The sequence below is a fragment of the Prionailurus viverrinus genome, chromosome C2 (genome assembly GCF_022837055.1).
Source record: "Prionailurus viverrinus isolate Anna chromosome C2, UM_Priviv_1.0, whole genome shotgun sequence".
Lineage (NCBI taxonomy): Eukaryota > Metazoa > Chordata > Mammalia > Carnivora > Felidae > Prionailurus > Prionailurus viverrinus.
Window position 1 is genome coordinate 94177281 of NC_062569.1, and position 21255 is coordinate 94198535.

At 42.1% G+C, this 21255-nt stretch overlaps 1 protein-coding gene and 1 non-coding gene across 3 annotated transcripts in view; one reads left to right on the forward strand and one right to left on the reverse strand.

The window, feature by feature from the left end:
* The window catches only part of ARHGAP31 (Rho GTPase activating protein 31), a 115008-nt gene that overhangs the window by 23051 nt on the left and 70702 nt on the right, over nt 1-21255 (reverse strand). For both annotated transcript variants that reach the window (XM_047875751.1, XM_047875750.1), the window contains exons 4-8: nt 10710-10792; nt 9654-9761; nt 8372-8514; nt 3736-3937; nt 1565-1689 (exon numbers count right to left, since the gene is read on the reverse strand). In XM_047875751.1, the coding sequence (XP_047731707.1) occupies nt 1565-1689; nt 3736-3937; nt 8372-8514; nt 9654-9761; nt 10710-10792 (661 nt within the window). The remainder of the gene's footprint in view (nt 1-1564; nt 1690-3735; nt 3938-8371; nt 8515-9653; nt 9762-10709; nt 10793-21255) is intronic.
* LOC125175880 (small nucleolar RNA SNORA42/SNORA80 family) lies at nt 4768-4909 on the forward strand. The gene has a single exon (XR_007156042.1). It is a non-coding gene; the product is annotated as a small nucleolar RNA SNORA42/SNORA80 family (small nucleolar RNA).

Consider the following 21255-nt stretch of genomic DNA (forward strand, 5'->3'; position numbering starts at 1 on the left):
GTAACAAAATTTTTGTAGATGGTACTTTAACCAAGATCAAAGTTAACATCACCAGCAATAAGATATTGACATCATATGCCTCCTGACGTGACCCGCTGAGACAGGCACAACATTCACAACCTCAACTGAATCATGAGGAAACATCAGACAAATCCAGCCTGAGGTGGTATATTCTACAAAATAAATGGCTGTACTCTTCCAAAGTGTCATGGTCAGAAACACTGAGAAAATGTCCTAGACTGGAGGCAATTAAGGAGGCATGGCAACTGAATGCAACATGCATTCCTGGACCCAAAAAAGGACATTAGTTGGACGGCTGGTCAATTATGAATAAGGTCTGTAAATTATTTAGTAGGATTATATTGATGTTAATTTTCTGGCTTGGCTCATTATATTATGGTTAACATCAGAAGCAGCTGCATAAAGGGTACAAAGGTTCTCTGTCTACTATTTCTGCAACTTTTTTGTAAATCTAAAATTTTTTTTTTTTTAAAAAAGACTGCCTAGTTAATCTTTATGTTTCAGGTCTAGTGAGGTTGACATGGCCAAACCAAAGACCTAAGAAGCAGAGCTAGGAAAAAATTATATATACACATACATATCTATGATGAATACTTATTTATAAAATAGACAACATATATTGATCTCTGTCCCTAGTTTAGGAACACAGGGCTGCTAAAACCCTTGTAACTCCCTGGGTCATAGGAGTGTCTTTTGTTTTAATGAGGGCACTCTGGATGGGTTCCTGGATGGCTCCTGGATGAGGGCTGGTCACCAGAAAGACCAAGCCATGATTAGAAGCTTGGAACTTTCAGCCCTGCCCCTCATTCTCTTGAGAGGGGAGAAGGGCTGAAAATGGAATTAATGATCAAATATGCCTATGTGATGAAGCTTCCATAAATTCCCAATTATACAGGGTTCAGAGAGTCTCCAGATGGGCAAACACATCCATGCCAGTGGGGTGATGCACCCCAACTCTATGGAGGAGACAGACACTCCTGTGCTCAGGACTCTCCCAGACCTCACCTTATGTATCTCTTCAACTGGCTGTTCATCTGTATCCTTTATCATACCCTTTAATAAACTGGTCAATGTAATGAAGTGTTTCCCCGAGTTCTGCGAGCCACTCTAGCAAGTGAATCAAATCAAGGAGGGGGTCTTTTGAACCTCCAATCTATAGCAGTACGTCAGAAGCACAGCAGACAATCTAGGCTTGTAACTGGCACCTGAAGTGTGAGAATGTGCTGGGTGGGAGGCAGTCTTGTGGGATTGAGCCCTTAACCTGTGGGATCTGATGCTGTCTCTGGATAGACAGTGTCAGAATTGAGTTACATTGTAGGACACGCAGTTGGTGTAGCAGAAAATTGCTTGTTGTGAGGAAAAACCTCCACACATTTGGTGACCAGAAGTGTCAGAAGTGAAGTGCTGTGTGGGTAGTGAGGAGACACACAGGAGGGGAACAGTAGGGTAGAACTGGGGTTTTCCCTATGCAGGAGAGAAGACTCAACTGAGTTTTTCTAAGACAATATATATCTCATAAAACATAACTGCTATTGATTCTTACCTGAGAGCCTCTGCCCTCTCACAAATACACTCCCATTTCTACTCAGCTTTGATTTGGAGTCTGATCCAGAACGTCCCAGGTTAAATATTGATTTCCATTTCTTTGATTTACTGGAGAGCTTTCTTCTAAAAGAGCCAAGCCATAAGACAGCATTAGTTTGGTAACTGGTCATTTCAGTGGGACCTTTAAATTGAGAAGGAATAGCCCAGTCATGTTCTGACATTTCTGGAAATCCCTCTCTAAAATCCAGTCTGAGCCTGAGTCTGGCCCTGTCTGGGGATGCCCTGGATGACCAAGCTAGGCTTTCATGCTCCCCAGGGGAAGGGGCAAAGGTGTGCTATAAAGGCAGGGGGGAGGGCAGACAGAGGCAGGGATGCATCAGAGACTCAGAGGTCACAAGCAAGCACACAGTTCTGGGGATTCTGGTAAGCAGTGCAGTCCTGGGTTTTCAAAGACACCTATTTTTTTGCAGGAGTAAACATTAAAGACCACAGAGCTCAGTGCTGCACTTGGGCCATACTGCTAGGTCATCCACAGGTGAGGAAAGAGCTGGTGAAGACTTCTGTGGACTGTAAAGGGGGTGAAGGAGAAAGTGACTTGGAAAAGAGACTGGCCTGTGAGAGTTAGAGGCTGCCGGGTGTAGTCAAAGATCACTGCAGAGAAAGGCAGAGGGTAATTAGTGTGTCTCTGGCTTCACTCATTTCCCTGATGCCTCTCACCAGGCTGCCTCAAGAAGGCATGAAAAGGAGAGGTCTAGACTGGGTCTGGAGAGCCTGATGCCACCAGAGGTCACCACAGAGACTTTGCCCTGCTCTGGTTTGCCCAACTATCAGATTTCATAAAGTTTCCTGATGAAACCCTACAACTTGTGGGTTCCACAAAGGACCCTTTCTCCATAAGGTTCTCATAGAACATCCAGATGTCAAGCCCAATATGTTTTTACAATCAATCAGAGATAGATCTGCAGCACTTGGTGGTTTCTTTTGGATCTGGCCTAGTTTTTTTTTCAAGCACTTGGTCTAGAATGTATTTTATAGGGTCACATACCTTGGGGTATGGGGTGCCCCTTATGTAGTTAAGGCACAGAGGAAATGCACTTGAGGGTCCTTCTGAGGTACTCTTCTTCCTGATCCCTGGGTGGAAGTCTTATTTTCCAGGGATTTAGGGAGCAAATACTGGGGCTTGGTCCAGACAGAGCATGATCAATGCATTTTAGGAAATGGAAGGGTTTCTTGCCAGGTGAGTTCTAGGTGTACCATTCCCATAACATGCATTGTGAGAAGTGCCCCTACTGCTGTGTAATATGGTAGCACTTTCTCCCTCCCTAATGGGAAGCAGCCCCGCCATCTTGGGGATGACACTGACAAGAAGTCTGAGGTGTCTATTTTCACGCCTCTTTCTACTGACCAAACATTGAGGATGACCATCTCCAGTGAAAGTTTGCCTTTCAGCCCCTCCACCTATTGTCTGCCTAAAGTTTAGAACTCCTGCTTCATTCACTGCCTCCTATTTATAGTGGGGTGTGAAGGGGAGAGGGGAGGAGGGATGTGTGGAGACCAGGGTTACAACAGAGGAAGCAATGAAGAAAGAAAATATCCTATGAATAAAAATGATATTCAGTTTGGTTTGGGAGGGCAAGGTGGGTTCTGACAGGCATGGAAGAAGGAACAGAAGCCAGGAATATGTGTCCCCAGGTGCTGCATGCCCAGAGCTCTCAGTCTAGAGTGGTATTATTTGTTAGCTTATCCTCCATTCATCTCTATAGTTTTTATAATGTCACCTGGAGGTGAAGAATGGGGGCAGGGGGTCAAGTTTTTTATTTTAGCAAACTTCCTTCTGAAAATATCAAGACTGTTTTATCTAAACTAAGGAGTAAGGGATTTCAGCCATGATCCTTGACCCCTATGAGTCCCATCCCTGTCATGGTACTTAAGGATGTCTGGTGGGAGAGCAGGTCTTGATAACTTAGGGACAGTGAGTGAAGACATCAATCACTGGTGAAAAAGAGCTGTGGAGACAGCTCCCTTTTCTTCCTCTGGAATGTTCCATTACATCCCAACCCAGCCAGTACCCCCAACCCATGCTGCCACTGTAGCTCTGAGACTATATAACTTCCTCCTCTATCCCCCTCCACCCAGACGTTTCCCAGAATTTAAGAGAATGCTGCTTACTTGTTGTCTGGTAACTCAAGAACTGTGTGGAAGAGGGTGCCCATGGAAGGAGGGACAATTTCAGGCAAGCTATTCTCCCTCCTTTCTTTCCGAGCAGGATGGTTATTAGCCAGGCTCCGAGCCTGAGCTTCCTCCAGGCTCACCAGCTTCATGGGCAAGGAGAGGGCTGGCAAGGTCAGGCTCTTCATGATTGGCGGGTTTTCTATACAGAAAAGACAAGACCTCAGTTATGGAAGGAGTCCTGTGCATCAGGTCTAGCCAGATTTCCCATCCACAGCCCCTCCATTCCTGACTTCCTGGCAGGGGGCTTCTGGAGTTTTGGGGGATTTAGGGCAGAGGCTGTACATAGGAAACTAACAACCTCATGGCCAGACAGCCAGCTGGCACACAGGGCTTCAGGAGGTAACCTATATTTCTTGCACTTTTCAGAGAGGGACCATACATTCATTCATTCATGTGACAAACATTTATTGAACACTTCCTGCCTAGTCCTCTGACCAGGTGGGAATTTTATGTCCAACCATAGAGGTAGCCTTGCTCAGCTAGAACAAGGCGGAGACTGTTCCTGCTCTCTGCAGCTGTACAACACACACTCCAAGGCAATTTAACGTGGGAGCCTATACTTTCCCTAGATCACTAAGGTTTATTTATATCTATTCCCTAAAAGATAGGTGGCTTTTTACTCACTACTCAGTGGTCTTAAGTGCATGCAAGCTAATCTTTTCTTTCTGTGTTTTGTTTTTGGTTTGGTGTTTTTTGGTTTTTTGTTTTTTGTTTTTTAAGAAATGGAAGTCATAATGAGAGATCGATGGTGTCCAGAGTCATCTCTTTTCCCCAAGTCATTGGTTCTCAACTTGGGGCAATTTTGCCATTCCCACCCCACTTCCCCAGGGACATTTGGCAATGTCTAAAAACATTTTTGGTTGCCATAAGCATGTGTAGGAGTACTACTGGCATCTAGTGGGTAGAGGCCAAGGATGGCATCCTACAGTGTACAGCACAGCCCCACAACAAGAACTCTCCAGCACCAGTGCATGGTGATGCATTGACGGCAGGTCCTTATCTGTGGGCCTCTCATAGTGTACACATGCCAGAGGAGTGTGCAACCCCAAACCATTGCCCAGCCTCCTCACTGGTGGCCTGGCCTGTGAGCACTGAAGGGTGCTGTCTAATGTGGGAACAAAAAAAAAAAAAAAAAAAAGAAAAACAAACATAAAACAAACAAAGAACTATCCAGCACCAATTGTCAACAGTGCCAAGATTGAGAAATCTTGGTCTAAGTAAAAAAAGCAGAGATCTAAGTTGGCCTCTATTTAGCCTTTGGCAACCCTGCCAGTTTTCTATAACTTCAGAAGGTGTGAAGAGACTCAAAGATAACTTGCACCAACTGAAACTAAGCAATCTTTTTTGGTATAAGACTCACATAATTTTCAGAAAGCACCTTGACAGCACTCTTTCTCATTGCAGAACATGACCCTCTCTGAGTGGAGGGAAATAAAACCACTGATAAGGGCCTTGTAGAAAACAGAGTGTGTGACACTGGGGTTTTCCCAGGCAGGACAGCATGACAGTCATTCAGCGGGGCTTCAAGTAAGTAAATCCATGAGCCCAAAAACTTCTCAGTAAAGTTTCCAACTTTAACCATTTTCCAACTTAATCCAAAGGAGGTTAAAATATTTGAATTTTATATGCTCTCAATATTTGCTTTCTAGATTATTTCTGATTTGTTAATTACTTATTTACTTAAAAAATGAAATCACTCCAGGAGCAACTGGATCAACGGGAAGAACCCACACTGCAGGGCCAGGAGACCTCAGTTGGTTTAGTAACCACTCTCTCCCTAGTTTCAGGCTGCAGTGTCCTAAGGCCTACTCATTGTCTCTGCTTAGATGTTTAACAGGCATCTCTAACCTCACATTTCATAACAAAGCTTGTAATTTCTGCTCTTCACCTCTAAACTGGTACCCCTACTATCATTGCCAAGTCAGTAAGTGGCACCATGGACCATCCAGCTGTGTAAGCTGAAACCTGGAGTAGTTATTTTTCATTCATTCCTTTCTTTGATGCACCACCTCCTCCTACATCAAGTCAAAAAGCAAGTCTGAAAACTCTACCTTCAAAATGTACTTTGAATCCAGCCACACCTTCCTTCTTTCCATTGCTAACATGCTAGTCCAGGCCACCATGATTGCCCATCTGATTTCTGCCATTGCTTCTTAACTGGTCTCTCTGCTTCCAGACTTGCTGCTTTTCAGTCTCTCCTTCACACAGCAATCGGAATGCTCAGACCCTGCACTCCCTGCTCAAAATCCTCAAATGCTTTCCCATGGCACTGAGAACAAATGAAACTCCTAGCTTGACCTACAAGGACCTTCCATCTGCTTTCCCTGTCTTCTTTGCCCACTGACCCAGTGGGCTACAAAAATATGCAGTAAAAATTTTTAAATGTATACTCCCATTATAAACTATACATTTATACTACTGTATTAGTGTTATATATAACAGAAAATATACAAAATCATAGAAATTACAAAGTATACAATATAAAGAAATGAGAAAGAAATTCTAATGGTTTCTTCCAACACCTGTAGTTCAGTATCTTGGTCTTTGGTGTCCCCTCGGGTGGGGCACCCCACTTTGGAGACCACATTGGCTCTAGTCACACTGACCTACTTTTCTGTACTACTGTGAGCCCCTTTCCACTTCAGAGCTTTTAGACTCTCTGTCCTTTGTGTTTGGAACATTCATCCCACAGATCCTCACATGACTGGTTCCTTTTGTCATAAGGTCTCAGTTCAAAGATCACCTCCTCAGAGATCATAAGTCCCCAATAATTTATTGGTTGATTCAAAAGGATGGATGAATGCATATTCTCACCTACTTTCAAAAAGGATTTATATAGCTTACAATAATGGGAGATTTAAAGTAAAGATGAAGGAAACATTAGCCACTCCTAAGAATATAACCAATTGGAAACATGTGTTCACACAAAAACTTGTACATAAATGTTCACAGCAGCATTATTCATAATAACCAAAAAGTGGAAACAACCCAAATGGCCTCAACTGATGAATGGATAAACAAAATGTATATGCATACAGTGGGATATATATTATTCATCCTTAAAAAGGGATGAAATACTGATACATGCAAAAATATGGAAGAACCTTAGAGAACATATGCTAAGTGAAAGAAGTCAGTTACAAAAGACCACATGTTGTATGACTCCATTTATATAAAATGTCCAGAAGATGCAAATCCCTAGAAATAGAAAGTAGACTCATGGTCGCCAGGGTCTCGGGGGAGAGCAAAATGTGCAGAGACTGCTTAATGTGTATGGGGTTTCTTTTTGGAGTGATGCAATGTTCTGAAATTAATGGTGGTGACAGTTGCACAATTCTGTGAATACACTAAAAACCACTGAATTGTATACTTTAAAATGATTAAAATTGTGAATTTTATGCTATGTGAATTTTATCTCAATAAAAAAAATTTTTTTAAGAAAGGTTTATAAACCACATAGAGGACAGGGTGGGGATGGGAACAATTATACCAGGAATTAAAATTTGATGTTAACTGCCATTGATTATTCTGATGGTTGTACTTGTTTTCTCCAAATACATTAGCTGAACTAGAAAAGAATGCTTTAATCAGCTAACACAAATATTTTGCAGATAGGGTTCTCATATACCACGGATTCTCCAAGTGTGGCCCTGACCAGCAGCAGCACCATCACCTGAAAACTCACTACAAGTACAAATTCTCAGCAGCATTCCAGACATACTGAATCAGAAATTCTGGGGATGAGGTCCAGTAAACTGTGCTTTAACAGCCCTCCCTCCAGGTGATCGTGATGTATGCTAATGTTGGAAAACTCACACAAGTGGTGGTCACAGGCTTCTTGATCTAGATTTTTTAGTTTTACAAATTTGGCTCACAGGAGTTCAAGCAACATAAACCAATTCATCCCTAGGGTTCATTATGTCATTATGAGAGCTATAGGAAATCATATTCTTGCATCTTATCACACCCAGCCTAAAATAGCTGTCTTTTTCACCAACATAGCTACAGAGATTGATGCTAACTACTCTGCCTACACATGCCCACAAGTACACACTCAGTTTTGTAAGCCTAGTGCCTGGTGCAGGGAAGAATAAAGTAAGCACTCAATAAATGCTTATGAAGGGAACACATTCTGAATATACACACGAGTATGAACATGCTGCCTCTTAACTCAAAAACTCCAAGATGAAGGCAGAAGTATCTTCCAAAATACCACATTGAAATTAAATTTGAAATATAATAGTTAAAAGGGAGGAATGTTGCCTGTAGATAATAACCCAAAGGGTTTAATAACTAACTAAAACCAATGGGAGATCCAGTGCTGCATGCTGCATTCATGGGATAGGCCAGGTATGCAGCTGACCAGAAACACGCTACAGCCACCCACAGACACATCTTGCTGCACGCAGACAAATGTACATGTATGCACGAACCCCAGACACTGACACACAGAGCAGTCACACACGTACACAGCCAATACTCGGAGCTAGAAGCCTAACTTATTATTGGGTCCCATGACTAAGGCAAGGAAGAAGGATGGCCTGGTGGCGAGTCTGCCAGACGGAGCCATTACCATTGTTCTCCAAAGACCCAGGAGTGCCGTTGTTAAAGATTTGATCCACATGATTCAGTATGAACTCAATCACCACCTGCTGGACCCGAACTGCAAGGAAAGCAGCATCTCCATTGCAACCAGTGGCTTCAATCTCTTTGGACCTAAACAATGGACGAAAGACACTCAGTGAGTGAGTCTGCCCCATAACTGAAAGCAAGTAAGGGGAGCCAGTGGGTCTTTTGTACAAGCCCCATCTCCTAAATGTATACGCTTCGTTCATCTCTAGATTATTTTAACTATGTAAGACCTATTAAAAGGACTCTACAAAGTCTGTAAGGCCTAACACAATGAACAAACTTATTTAAAAAAATTTTTTTTAATGTTTATTTTTGAGAGAGAGAGAGAGAGAGAGAGCAGGGGAGGGGTAGAGAGAGAGAGGGAGTCACAGAATCTCAAGCAGGCTCCAAGCTCTGAGCTGTCAACACAGAGCCCGACACAGGGCTCCAACCCATGAACCCTGAGATCATGAAGTGAGCCGAAGTTGGGATGCTTTACTGACTGAGCCACCCAGGCACTCCATGAACAAATTTAAAAACAGTTACCATGTATACCATGTATCATACATTGCTAGACTATAAACACTATATTACTGAATATGCAGGAATATATTTTTTTCTTCACAGGATCTCCTTCCACCCCCATCCAATTGTGCTATGGGGCAGGTCATCATTTATGAAGCCACATGAAGCTGTGACCCCACCAAAACCAACAAAAGCCAATAAGCCCCAAAGACAAGAAAGGCCTTTTCAAGAAATTATAATATACAGACCCTTAACTTTAGCCACATCCTGATTATAGCCAGAAAACGCCTTTGGAACCCAGAGTTTCCAGGTTAGCAAGCAAAGAGCTCAGGCTGTGAAAATCACCTTTTTTTTTTTTTTTTTTAAGTGTATTTATTTATTTTGAGAGAGACAGTGAGAGCAGGGGAGGGGCAGAGAGAGAGGGAGAGAGAGAGAATCCCAAGCAGGCCCTGCACTGTCAGTGCGGAGCCCTAGGAGGGGCTCGAGCCCACAAACTGTGAGATCATGGCCTGAGCCGAAAACCAAGAGTTGTATGCTTAACTGACTGAGCCACCCAGGCACCCCTAAAAACATCTTTAATTTACATGTGTTACACATGACCACTTAGCTACAGGTTTGTCTTCCAGTAGCTTCAGTGTTGGAGAATACGGTCTTCGTTTCAGTTGTTGGGCTGCCTTGAGCCCACTGGGGTGATGAGAAGGTGAGGTTGTGGTGGCTACCTGAGCAGGTTTGGTGCCCACACCAGGGCCAGGTTCCTGGCATGCATGTTGGTCTTGCTGCTGAAGGAGGCAATGTGGGCCAGGTGTCGAATCAGGTATTCCAAGGTCCTGTAATGGGTCATTTAAAAGTTTTTTTAAACAAAATAAGAAACTTCAGTGCCTGTGCAAAACCTGACGACTGGGTTTGGATTTAAGAGAGTCTAAATATTTCTATCTCATGAATTTTGGAGGAATATCAGGAAGGTAACAAGATTGATGGAAATAATCTTCTTTGTCCTAGGCATGCTGGCCGAGGGTGCAGAAGGGGAATGGTTTTGTCAGAAGTCAGCTCAGGCCCTTGGAGAGCCAGAGACAGATCCGGGAATCACAGCACCCAGAGCCCGAGAGATATCAGTGGCTCCCTTGGCTTCCTTTTACGCAGGTCGCCATTGCCGCCACATAATCTTGAAACCGGCTCTTATCTCTGCCCCTTCTGTAATTACTCCAGCTACAGGTAACTTGGTTCTTGTTAGAGAGCTGACCTCGTGGGTGAATAACATCTGTTATTATAGGAAGTTCTTTCTTATCCCACATCAAAATCTGTCCCCTTGTAAAAGAGGCTCAGAGAACATTGGGAAAGGTGGTTAGATGAGGGGCTAAACAGTGAAAACAAAATGGAAGGGTGAGCTGATGTGAGGGGTGGTACTGATGAGCAAATAGAGGGATCAGTCCGCCAAAAGTTCAAAAGGTACAGCCAAACCCTATTTAAAAATCATCCTGGTTTCCATAGATTTGTGTATACTATGAATCTGGGTAAGAACCTAGGCTATCACAGCCAGTGAGGCTGGCTTGTATGGCCAGAACGACTTCCTGTGAGACTCTGAGGGCTGCCCCTTCCTGTCAGTGTCCCTGGTCAGGCACCAACTCACTCTGATAAAGCTGACCTGCTCATCCACCTCAAAATGCCGCAGGAAAGTCACTGTCCGCTGAACTTTTTCCCTTTTATGATGCCAGCCTGCTTCTTTGGTATTACACCACTTTGAGAGGCTGTGGGCTTCTTTTACCAAGGATTCTTACCTGTAATGGGATGGGGGAAGCTCCTGGATAACATTTTGGATTCGGGCCAGTTGGCCTTCTTCCGGGCAATGAGACACGGCCTCCTGTGAAGAACAACATGAAGTAGGCGAGTGAGTGCTTGAGAGGGTGGCCACCCACCTGCGTCTGCTGGCCTTCTTTAGGTTTCTGGCACTCCAGCCTCCCAACTAGGCCTAGAGATCGTCTTTCCAAGAAGCATGCTTTCCTAGTAAAAACAAACAACTAAAATCTGACAGTTCGTGATGCGAAGTATCTAACAGTGAGTGCGAGTGGGGACATGTGGATTGTTTAGGTCTCTGTGTGTCCTCAGAATGTTGTTGGGTATCTGGTAAAGATGCAGAATGCTGGGTGTGTGGTGTGGCAGAGAGAGTGACAGAGATTCACACTGGGAGAGGGAAAGAGAGACGTGGAGATGACAGGTGCGACTTGATGGTCTTGCCTGGACTTACTCTCTGGTTGTTTCCTGTGTGGGTATTTTGTTCTCCTGAGACAGGGAAACTGAAAGGACCTCATGAAAAAAGCTGAGTTTTTTTTTTCTTTGTTCCTATTCCTGCTTCTGTTCTTGCTAGGACCTACACCCCCGCCTTACACATACCTTATAGAACAGGTAATGTATGTTCTCCTTGCAAAGGTCAAGGAGTTAATGATCTCTTTGGAGTCTTCCAGCATAAGAGATGACATCTAAAGAGTGACCAGGTGAGGTCATCACGACCATTTTCCAAGACCACTGACTCATCAAGGCCCCTGGCTCTAGGGCATAAGTGACTTACGGAGAACACCTAAACACCTATCTTTGTTCCTGGATTACTGAGAAGACACACGCACTAGACAACCATCCTCAACAAAAACCCAGGCCCCAAGCAAAGATGACATTCACTCTTCTTTCCTTTCTGAGTCTCTGTGATACTCTCTCCATATCTACACTCTCTATGTCTTCGATAAACTCTACTCTCACTTCCTTTCGTTGTGAGTTTGATTTCCACCCTGTGAGAAGCCGAGGACCCTCTTGGCTGGTCCCGCGAGACCCCCTCTGGGTCCATGGACCCAGCCATCCTGCATCATTCCTCTCGACCCAGGGCCCTCAAGGAGAGGCAAGGGTATCAGTTAAGGCAGTGTGATCACAGGCTTGTTCAGAACTCCTGCACAATGCAGGCATCCCTGAGCAGATGCCCCTGTGCCTTGTCCTGAGAAACTGTTCTGCCTGTGCCCAGCCCCTTCCAGTGCAGTGGCTGAGTGCTCAAGCATGGGAGCAGTAGCTAAGTGCAAGGTCAATGGTAATCACATCTTTCTTTTTTTACTGAGGTACACTTTACATACATTAAAAATGTACAAATCTTAAGCTAGAGCTCCATGAATTCATTCATATGCACATACCCATGTACCCCCACCGAGATCAAGATACACCTTAAAGGGGGCTCCTGAGCTCATGTCAATCTTATGACCCTGAATTCACAGGCATATGTAACTTACATAGTCTTGTGTTTCCTCCCAGTGCTAGAAACTTGCATTACATTTGTATATAATAAAAAGTAAAATCAGGAAATGCATTCTTTAATTTGATAAATATTGCCCCCTCTAATACAACCAAAAATAAGTTCCTAAGTGTGGTGTGGTTTTCTTATATCCTTCACCTCGATTCAGATTTTAGGTGTTATTTTGTGCTTGTGAATAAAGGCTGAAGTTCAAATGCTCAGTAGTGAGAAGTTTTAAGCACAGAAAAGTAGAAGGAAATTAACTTTACTGGGCACTTTCTGTTATGCCACGCCCTATTTGAGGTCACACTTGCTGGGTCTGTTCTGTTCTAAATTAGAGAAGAAGTCCTAACTGGGGCCAGCCTGGACCTCCCAACTCCTTTACTTGTCTCCATTTTTTTCCCACAGAATTCACCACCATTACTTATACAATATAATGTACTTACTTATTAGGTTTATTGTTTATTGTCAGTCTCTCATGCTAGATATAAACTCTACAAGTGCAGGGATGTGATGAGTCCGTGTGCCTGGAGCAGGGCCTGGCACCCAGGAGGCACTCCCTCCATATTTATTGAACGTCATGCCAGGGCTTTGTCAACCAAGTGGTTTCTTCCCCCCCTTCTTTTCTCTGCTCTCCCCTCTTAATTTAATTGAAGTAAAACATACACAGAAACCAACTGTTTTAAAAGGCAATCAAAATTCTCTACATAGGAAAACTTGAGATTTTGTTTCCTGAGCATTGGTGGGAGAAATGAGGGTCCGGGAGGGTCACAGTCACAGGTGTTCCAATCTTCTGGTGGGTGTGCAAGCCTGAGAAGAGAGCCAGCATAAACACCAACTCTGTTGTAAACCTCAATTTTTGAGATATGGAGGAGGTGGAGGGTGGGAACAAGAATGAGGCCTGGAGTAAGCACCTTGACATCTCTGCTCTTTCTGAGAAGTCATTTAGAAAACAGATTTGTGGAGAAGACCCAGACTCCCAAGGCAGGGAGAACCTCATAAGGGAAGCCAAGGGAGAGAAGCTCCAGAGGAAGGAGGGACTGTGGACTGTAGTACGGGTCCTCCCACATTCTATCCTGCAAAGGGGGAGGGAGGGGTGGGGAGGTCTCTTTTCCCCCCAGCAAACTTTGTAAAGTGCCCCCACCCTCCTAAACCTGTGTCTGGGGAATAAAGGTGCAGGACAATTTAACAGCCCTCATGGAAAGTTTCTTTGATATTTTAGGAAGCTGTTAGTCATCTTTGTTCTGAGAGGCTGGGCGGGCCCATCCCCTGATGCCTGTAGGTCCCATTTGGGGTTCTTGTTTATTTTTCATTGTTCACAGCCTCTCCCCATCCCATTCAGAAGCCCTCTAGATCCTGTAGTTTCTCCTGGAGGGTCCAGTCCTTGAAAACTTGTTTTTAGCACTCTTTATGTTTCCCCATTAGGCTAGCAGAACCTACCACTGGGAAATTGGGGAAGGGGAGTTAAAACTCTGCCTATGCCAATTTTTTGCCTGAAAGAGAATTTCACTCAACTTTTGCCAAGCTAATCTGGCTAGCAATTAAATCTTAAAAGATTTAAAGATGAATCTGTGACTATTTGCTCTCTTCCAATCAGTATCAAGAAGACTGCTTCTCTGCCCTTTGTGGACTCCGTCCAAGACTAGACTCTCTCCCTTCTGGTGGGCCCCTTGCTCCTGTTTTATCTGTTTACCTGAACACCACCAGCACCCTTACTTATAGCTCACGTCCTGCTACCTCGCAGCCCTGTCACCATGGTGGACAAACAACCCGTGCCTATCCTTCCAACTGTAATCCAACTGCAACTCAGTATTGCCCTTGATTTTCCATCAATTATTTTTTTTTCAACTTTTTTTATTTATTTTTGGGACAGAGAGAGACAGAGCATGAACGGGGGAGGAGCAGAGAGAGAGGGAGACACAGAATCGGAAACAGGCTCCAGGCTCCGAGCCATCAGCCCAGAGCCTGACGCGGGGCTCGAACTCACGGACCCCGAGATCGTGACCTGGCTGAAGTCGGACGCTTAACCGACTGCGCCACCCAGGCGCCCCCATCAATTATTTAAAAATTATTAAAAAGCCGTTTTTATTATCTTAAAATATTTTAAGCTGTTAGACTCAAAAGTAATTCATGCAATATTTTATTTTTAAAAGTATGTTAATGTTTATTCATTTTTGAGAGAGTGAGAGCGTGTGTGTGTGTGTGTGTGTGTGAGCAGGGGAGGGGCAGAGAGAGAAAGAGAGGGAGACACAGAATACTAAGCAGGCTGCAGACTCTGAGCTGTCAGCACAGAGCCCAACTCGAGCTCAAGCTAAGGAACCTTGAGATCATGACCTGAGCAGAAGTCAGATGCTCACCTGACTGAGCCACCCAGGCGCCCGGATGCACATGATTTTAAAAATGAAAGCATTCAAACGAATATACAGAATAAAGTCTTCCTCCCAGGCACAGACCTTCAGAGGTTGTCTCCAGAGGCAACCAGTGTGTCCTTTCAGGCACTCGTTATACCTTTCCATCTTTGTCACACACGTGGAACAAGCATGATTATGAAAGAGAACTTCAACTACCTCCGTCTGACCTCAGACTTTCAATTGATTTTCTTTTTTCCAGCTTATCTCTTAACTCAGGAAAAAGACCCTGCGGGCAAAGCATCCCCTGATGGGGACGAAACTGCCCCTCAAGCAATAAGGACTGCCCTGAGTCAGCAAGATGGGAGTGACTGACCCCAGGACAAGGATCGGTTTGACCTTTACTACCTACGTGCCTGTACCCACCCACCTTTGCCCCACATTTTCCTTCTATAAACCTTGAAAGTATTCTCAGCACTTTGGAGACAGTCTTTGAGCCACGAGCTGCTGTCTTCCCAGGGTCGGCCTCTCTGAAATAATTCCTCTCTTGCTTCACCACCACTTGTCTCTCTGCCTTTGGGTTTTGTCAGCAGTGGTGGTGGAACCTGGTCTGTGTGGGACCTCCAGAGGCAGGTGCTCTTGTACCCCTGGGCCCTGGCTACAATTACATGACCTGGCCCATCTCCAATTTCCCCATGATCCTGCTTTGTCTGGGACTGAGGGGTTTCCTGGGACACAGGACTTCCAGTGTTAAAGCTGGGGGAGTTCTAGGCAAACCAAGGGCAGCTGGCCACTGTCCCCCTTTGTAGCTATCTTGAGCTCACGGTCAGTCGGCTTTTGCCACACACTTGTTCCCCACCTCAAGTGGCATTTCAAATATGTATGGATCCGCAAACCTGTCAGCAAATATTTACCAAGTAAACAGTGACAACACTTTCCAGCATCTGGAGAGCAGGGAAAGGAAACATAATAATGAACAAAATAAACACTGTTTCTGTCCTCAGGAAGCTTAGGATTGAATGAGGGAGACCGATACACAAAAGAGTTATTTCAATATAAATTCAGTATAAAATTAAACACCTCCCCAAACTGCCTTCTCTAAAAATCCCAAATCAGCAACTTGTCTTTTGGGCATGATAATTTTACCTGAATCAATCTGGTGAAGACTGAATTTTTCCTAAAATGAACTTTTTTTCCAATGCAAAGGAAATGTAATGTTGTAGGTTGAGCAATTGCTCCCAAAGATATCAGGTCCTAATCTCTGGAACCCATAAATGTTACTTTATTTGGGAAAGGAATCTTTGCAGATGCGATTAAGTGAAAGGTTTTGAGATGAGATGATCCTGGATTATCTCAATGGCCCTAAATGCAATCACAGCTACTCTTATAAGAGGGAGGCAGAGGGAGATCTGACCCAGAGAGAGAAGAGGGCAGTGCAGTCACAGAGGCAGAGATGGGAGTGATGTGGCCACAAGCCAAGGAGTGCCAGAAGTGAACAGAAGACGGGAGAGGTGAGGAACAGTTTCCCCTAGGCTCCCTGGAAGTAGCACAGCCCTGCACACACCTTGATGTCAGCTCAGTGAAACTAATTTCAGACTTCTGGGCTCTAGAACTGGGAGAGAACAAATTTCTGTTGTTTAAGCCACTAAGTTTGTGGTCATTTGTTACAGCAGCTATAGGAAACTGATACATGATTAAAAATTAAAATATGAACAATGAGGGAATTATCACTTGCTATCCTACCATACAGATGTTAACTGCTGTTAACCTACTCACATGTGAAACATAAAAGAAGCAATCTGCCAGGACTTCCCAGCACCAAACATGAATACTGGCATCATTTCCTATTCACTTGCATATACTATTTTTTTTTCTCCATTTAACTTTATATTGTGGCCAATAAATACGCTTAAGAAATGCAATCTTAAAAAAAAGAAAAAAAGAAATGAGACTTTTCATGGCTACCCAGGATTAAAAATAGTAGATTTATTATCATTTATTTTAACTCATCCCTTATTGTTACACAGATACTCCCCAAATTTTGGTATTATAATATTGCAATGAAATATTTACAAGTCAATCATTTATGTACACATCTGATTATTATCTTAGAATGTAGTTCTAGAAATAGAGTTACTATATTAAAAATATGAGCATTTTAGGATTCTTGACAGTAATTTCAAATGACTTTCTGAGATATCCAGACAGTTCACACTTCCAATAAAAAACCATACAAGAGCCACTGTCACCACAGGATCACCAGCATGAAATACTAATGTTAAAAAATTGTTTCTTTAATATGCAAATATATTTTTCTAATACATTTAATAATTTTTTTTTTCAACGTTTATTTATTTTTGGGACAGAGAGAGACAGAGCATGAACGGGGGAGGGGCAGAGAGAGAGGGAGACACAGAATCGGAAACAGGCTCCAGGCTCCGAGCTGTCAGCACAGAGCCCGACGCGGGGCTCGAACTCACGGACCGTGAGATCGTGACCTGGCTGAAGTCGGACGCCTAACCGACTGCGCCACCCAGGCGCCCCTAATAATTTTTTTTTTAATTAAAAAAGTTTCTTAGGGGCATCAGTTTGGCTCAGTTGGTTAAGCATCCGACTTTGGTTCAGGTCATGACCTCACGGTTTGTGGGTTCAAGCCCCACATCAGGCTCTGTGCTGTTAGCCCAGAACCTGCTTATGATCCTCTGTCCCCCACCCACCCTCTGGCCTTCTCCTTCTTTCTCTCTCTCCTCTCAAAAATAAATAAACTTAAATACATAAATACATAAATAAATAAATAATTTTTTTTTAACATTTCAAAACTGTCTACCTATATGACTTTTTAAAAAATGTTTATTTATTTTTGAGAAAGAGAAAGTGTGAGCAGGAGAGGGGCAGAGAGAGGGGGGGACAGAGGATCTGAAGCAGGCTCTGCACTGACAGCAGAGAGCTCACTGAGGGGCTTGAACTCAAGGACCAAAAGATCATTACCCGAGCCAAGGTGGGACACTTAACCGACTGAGCCATCCAGGTGCCCCATCTGACTTTTTTTTTTTTAATTGAAGCACAGTTACACACAATGTTACATCAGTTTCGGGTCCATTTATAATTTTTTTTAAATTGTATTTCTTCTCTGCATTGTTTGTTGAGGTTCTTCACTCATTTGTTTAGTGGGTGGCTTTTTTGTTATGTGGTTATTTATGGGTTTTTTCCCTTTTATTAATAGGTAGGATTCCATATAATTAAAGAATATTAATCTCCCATCATCTTTACTGTAGATGGTTTTTATAGTTGGCCATTTGCCTTTTAATTTTGTTAAGGTGTTTTTTACACAGGAAAAATAATTTATATGTAGTTTAGTTTGTTACATTTGTCTCTGCTGATCTTTTTCCCTTTGCTTTTGTTGTTAGAAAGACTTTCTTTACCCTAAAATCTGCTAAATGGTAAGAATGTAACTGGACTTTCCTCCTTTCCTAATAGTCAATTTTCCTACCACCATTGATTGAATTGTTCCTTTGTTACTCTGGGACGCTTTCTTCATACTTAATACTTCATACTTAATACTTCATATTAAGTTATTGAATGCTTGGGCCTATATAGGAGTTGTTAACTTTATTTTAAAATAGTATGGTACTTTTGAGACAGAATATTAAACCTTTCCTTCTATTTATTAGCTGTACAAACCCAGACAAGAGAGTCTCTGAGGCTCATCTGTATTCTCTCATCTGTAAGAGACTATAAAACCTACTTCATACAGTTATTATGAAGATTAAGTATAACATTTTAATAAGTTTATCAAGTTTATCATGTAGTAAGCACTCAATAAATAAGCCCATTAGTATAATTTCATTAATATTTTTCTAGTCCTATTATTCCATTGACATAGTATTCTACTTTAGCTGTGCAAGTGGGTTTAAATAAATCATTGTAAGAATTTGTGGCACTGTTAACAGAGCTATTTCTATATTCCTGAAGAAGGTTTGCTTATATCATCATGATTTGTTATTGTGATCAAAGAAATTAGTTAAGTGATAAAATTTTCAACATAGTTAACTTCACTAAGGTCCTACCTATGTCGAAGTCAGTTGCACAGCAAAATACTTTTATTTTATTTTTTAGTGTTAGATTTCCCATGTTATATACCATGTTAGATCTAACAATACCATGTAAGATTTCCTGGAAATATGATGACAAGTTGACAATAATGTTGCTTTGGTATTACTGTGTTACTGTGGGAGAACAAAATGATTAGCAATGTTAGGGAATGAAAGTGAGAAGAGATAAATATAGATTTTGTTCTGAGCCTAAAAGCAAGATTTATGAAGAAACTGTATATCTAAAGTTTCCAGATAAGAATTTGGGGCACCTGTGCGGCTTAGTTGGTTAAGTGTCTGACTTCATCTCAGGTCATATCATGGTCTGTGGGTTTGAGCCCCACGTTGGGCTCTGTGCCTGGAGCCTGCTTTAGATTCTGTGTCTCCCTTGCTCTCTGCCCCTCCCCCACTCATTCTCTCTCTCTCTCTCTCTCTCTCTCTCTCTCTCAAAAATAAATAAACATTAAAATAAATTAAAAAAAAAGAATTCTTATCTATACCCCAACTATCATAAAATTAAACTTAGTTAAAATAAATTAGACTCATTCTGTTCTTTAACATGATGATATTCTATTCTATCATATTCTAAGATGCACGATTATACTGAAAAGAGGATTAAAACCATGTAGAAAACAAACAATAAAGTCTTATGCACAAGTTAAAACAAAAATTAAATATATTTTTGGTTGATTCAGATTGCAAATAATTTAACAAATTAAAAATATCCAGTGTTGGTTGGTGAGGCTGCAGGGAAAAGACCATTCTTATCTCTCTGGAGAACAATTTGGCAATACATCACAAAATTTTAAACTTTTTTTTTTTTTTTCACACCAGCAGCACATGGCACAATGGTCAAGGTAGAGTTCTGAGGACAGCTTCTGAGCTGAGACAATCCATGTTTCCATGGAAGATAAGTGGATTTAAAAAAATCGTTAATGTTTATTGTTGGGGGGGGGCAGTGGCAGAGAGAGAGGGAGAGGATCTGAGCGGGCTCCACACTAATAGCAGAGAGCCCAGTGTGGGGCTCGAACTCAGAAACCACAAGATCATACCTGAGCTGAAGCAGGACGCTTAACCAACTGAGCCACCCAGGTATGCCTAGGGGATGTTTTTGACAGAATGAAAGGATACAATGAAAAAATGTTTCCTTGCCCCTGTGATGAAACAGGTTCAAATGTCACAGTTAAGCAAAGGGTCGAAGACTAGTTAGCATCCTAAAATAAGCAAACCTTATTAAGCATCCAATAAGCTTAAGCAAACCAATAAGCATCCTTAAATAGGCAAACTGGATTTTTCTTTTGTTTATATATTCTCTTGCTTCATAGATATTTGGTGTATTATGCTAAATGAAAGTAAGTTTTCTCAAATCCTAATATATCCTAAATTTGCTCATTACTAAAATGTTATTCTCTTTGTTTAGTGTTTTCTGTTATGTTATTACATTATCCACCAGAGATCAGTGAAACCCTACTGGTTAGATCATAAAGTTTAAATAGCTTCTATTTACTGTAATCTTAATTTATAATAAATGATAACATTAAAATGTGATTTCTTCTATAAACTAGTCTCAAACTCAAGTTGTTGCCGAGGAGATAGATATAGATATATATCTCTATATCTATATACCTATCTATCTATCTATATATATATAATATTATATATGTTTAAGAAATATACATATATTTAAAGATACGAGTAGCTCCTAGACACTCATAGAATTGTTAATCTGAAGCCTGAATCACTTGCAGTTTTGGGCACAATTTTGTGTGAATATGCATTTTTCTGAGAATTGGATCCAGAACTTTCATCATTTCCCTCAAAGGATCTGTGATTCAAAAAAGATTATGAATTACTATATGAAATAAATAATGTAACTTTTATAGTTTAGGTATTGACAAATAGCATTTAAATACCTTGAGACCTACCAGATAACACTAACAGGAATTATCACAGTTGAGAAAAATATGTTTTCCTGTTAATAAAATAAAAGCCTTTCTCCAAAGTCTGTGTTGCAGTAATAAACTTTTTTTTTTTAATGTTTATTTATTTTTGAGAGAGAGAGAAAAACAGAGCGTAAGTGGAGGAGAGGCAGACAGAAAGGGAGACACAGAATCCAAAGCAGGCTCCAGGCTCTGAGCTGTCAGCACAGAGCCCAATGCAGGGCTTAAACTCACGGACCATGAGATTGAGATCATGACCTGAACTGAAGTCGGAGGCTTTATCTATTGAGCCACCCAGGCGCCCCAAGAAAATTTTATTTTATTTTATTTTATTTTATTTTATTTTATTTTATTTTTTTAATGTTTATTTATTTTTGACAGAGAGAGAGACAGAGCATGAGTTGGGGAGGGGCAGAGAGAGAGAAGGAGACACAGAATCCAAAGCAGGCTCCAGGCTCTGAGCTGTCAGCACAGAGCCTGATGCGGGGCTCGATCTCACAGATCCCGAGATCATGACCTGAGCCAAAGTCGGACGCTCAACCAACTGAGCCACGCAGGCACCCCTGAACAAAATTTTAAATAAAAGCTTTTTACTCAGTAAATCTAATTCTATGATTTTTTCCCTAAAGATATAAGCAGGCAAAAGGATAAAGATATATGTACAAAAATGTTTATTA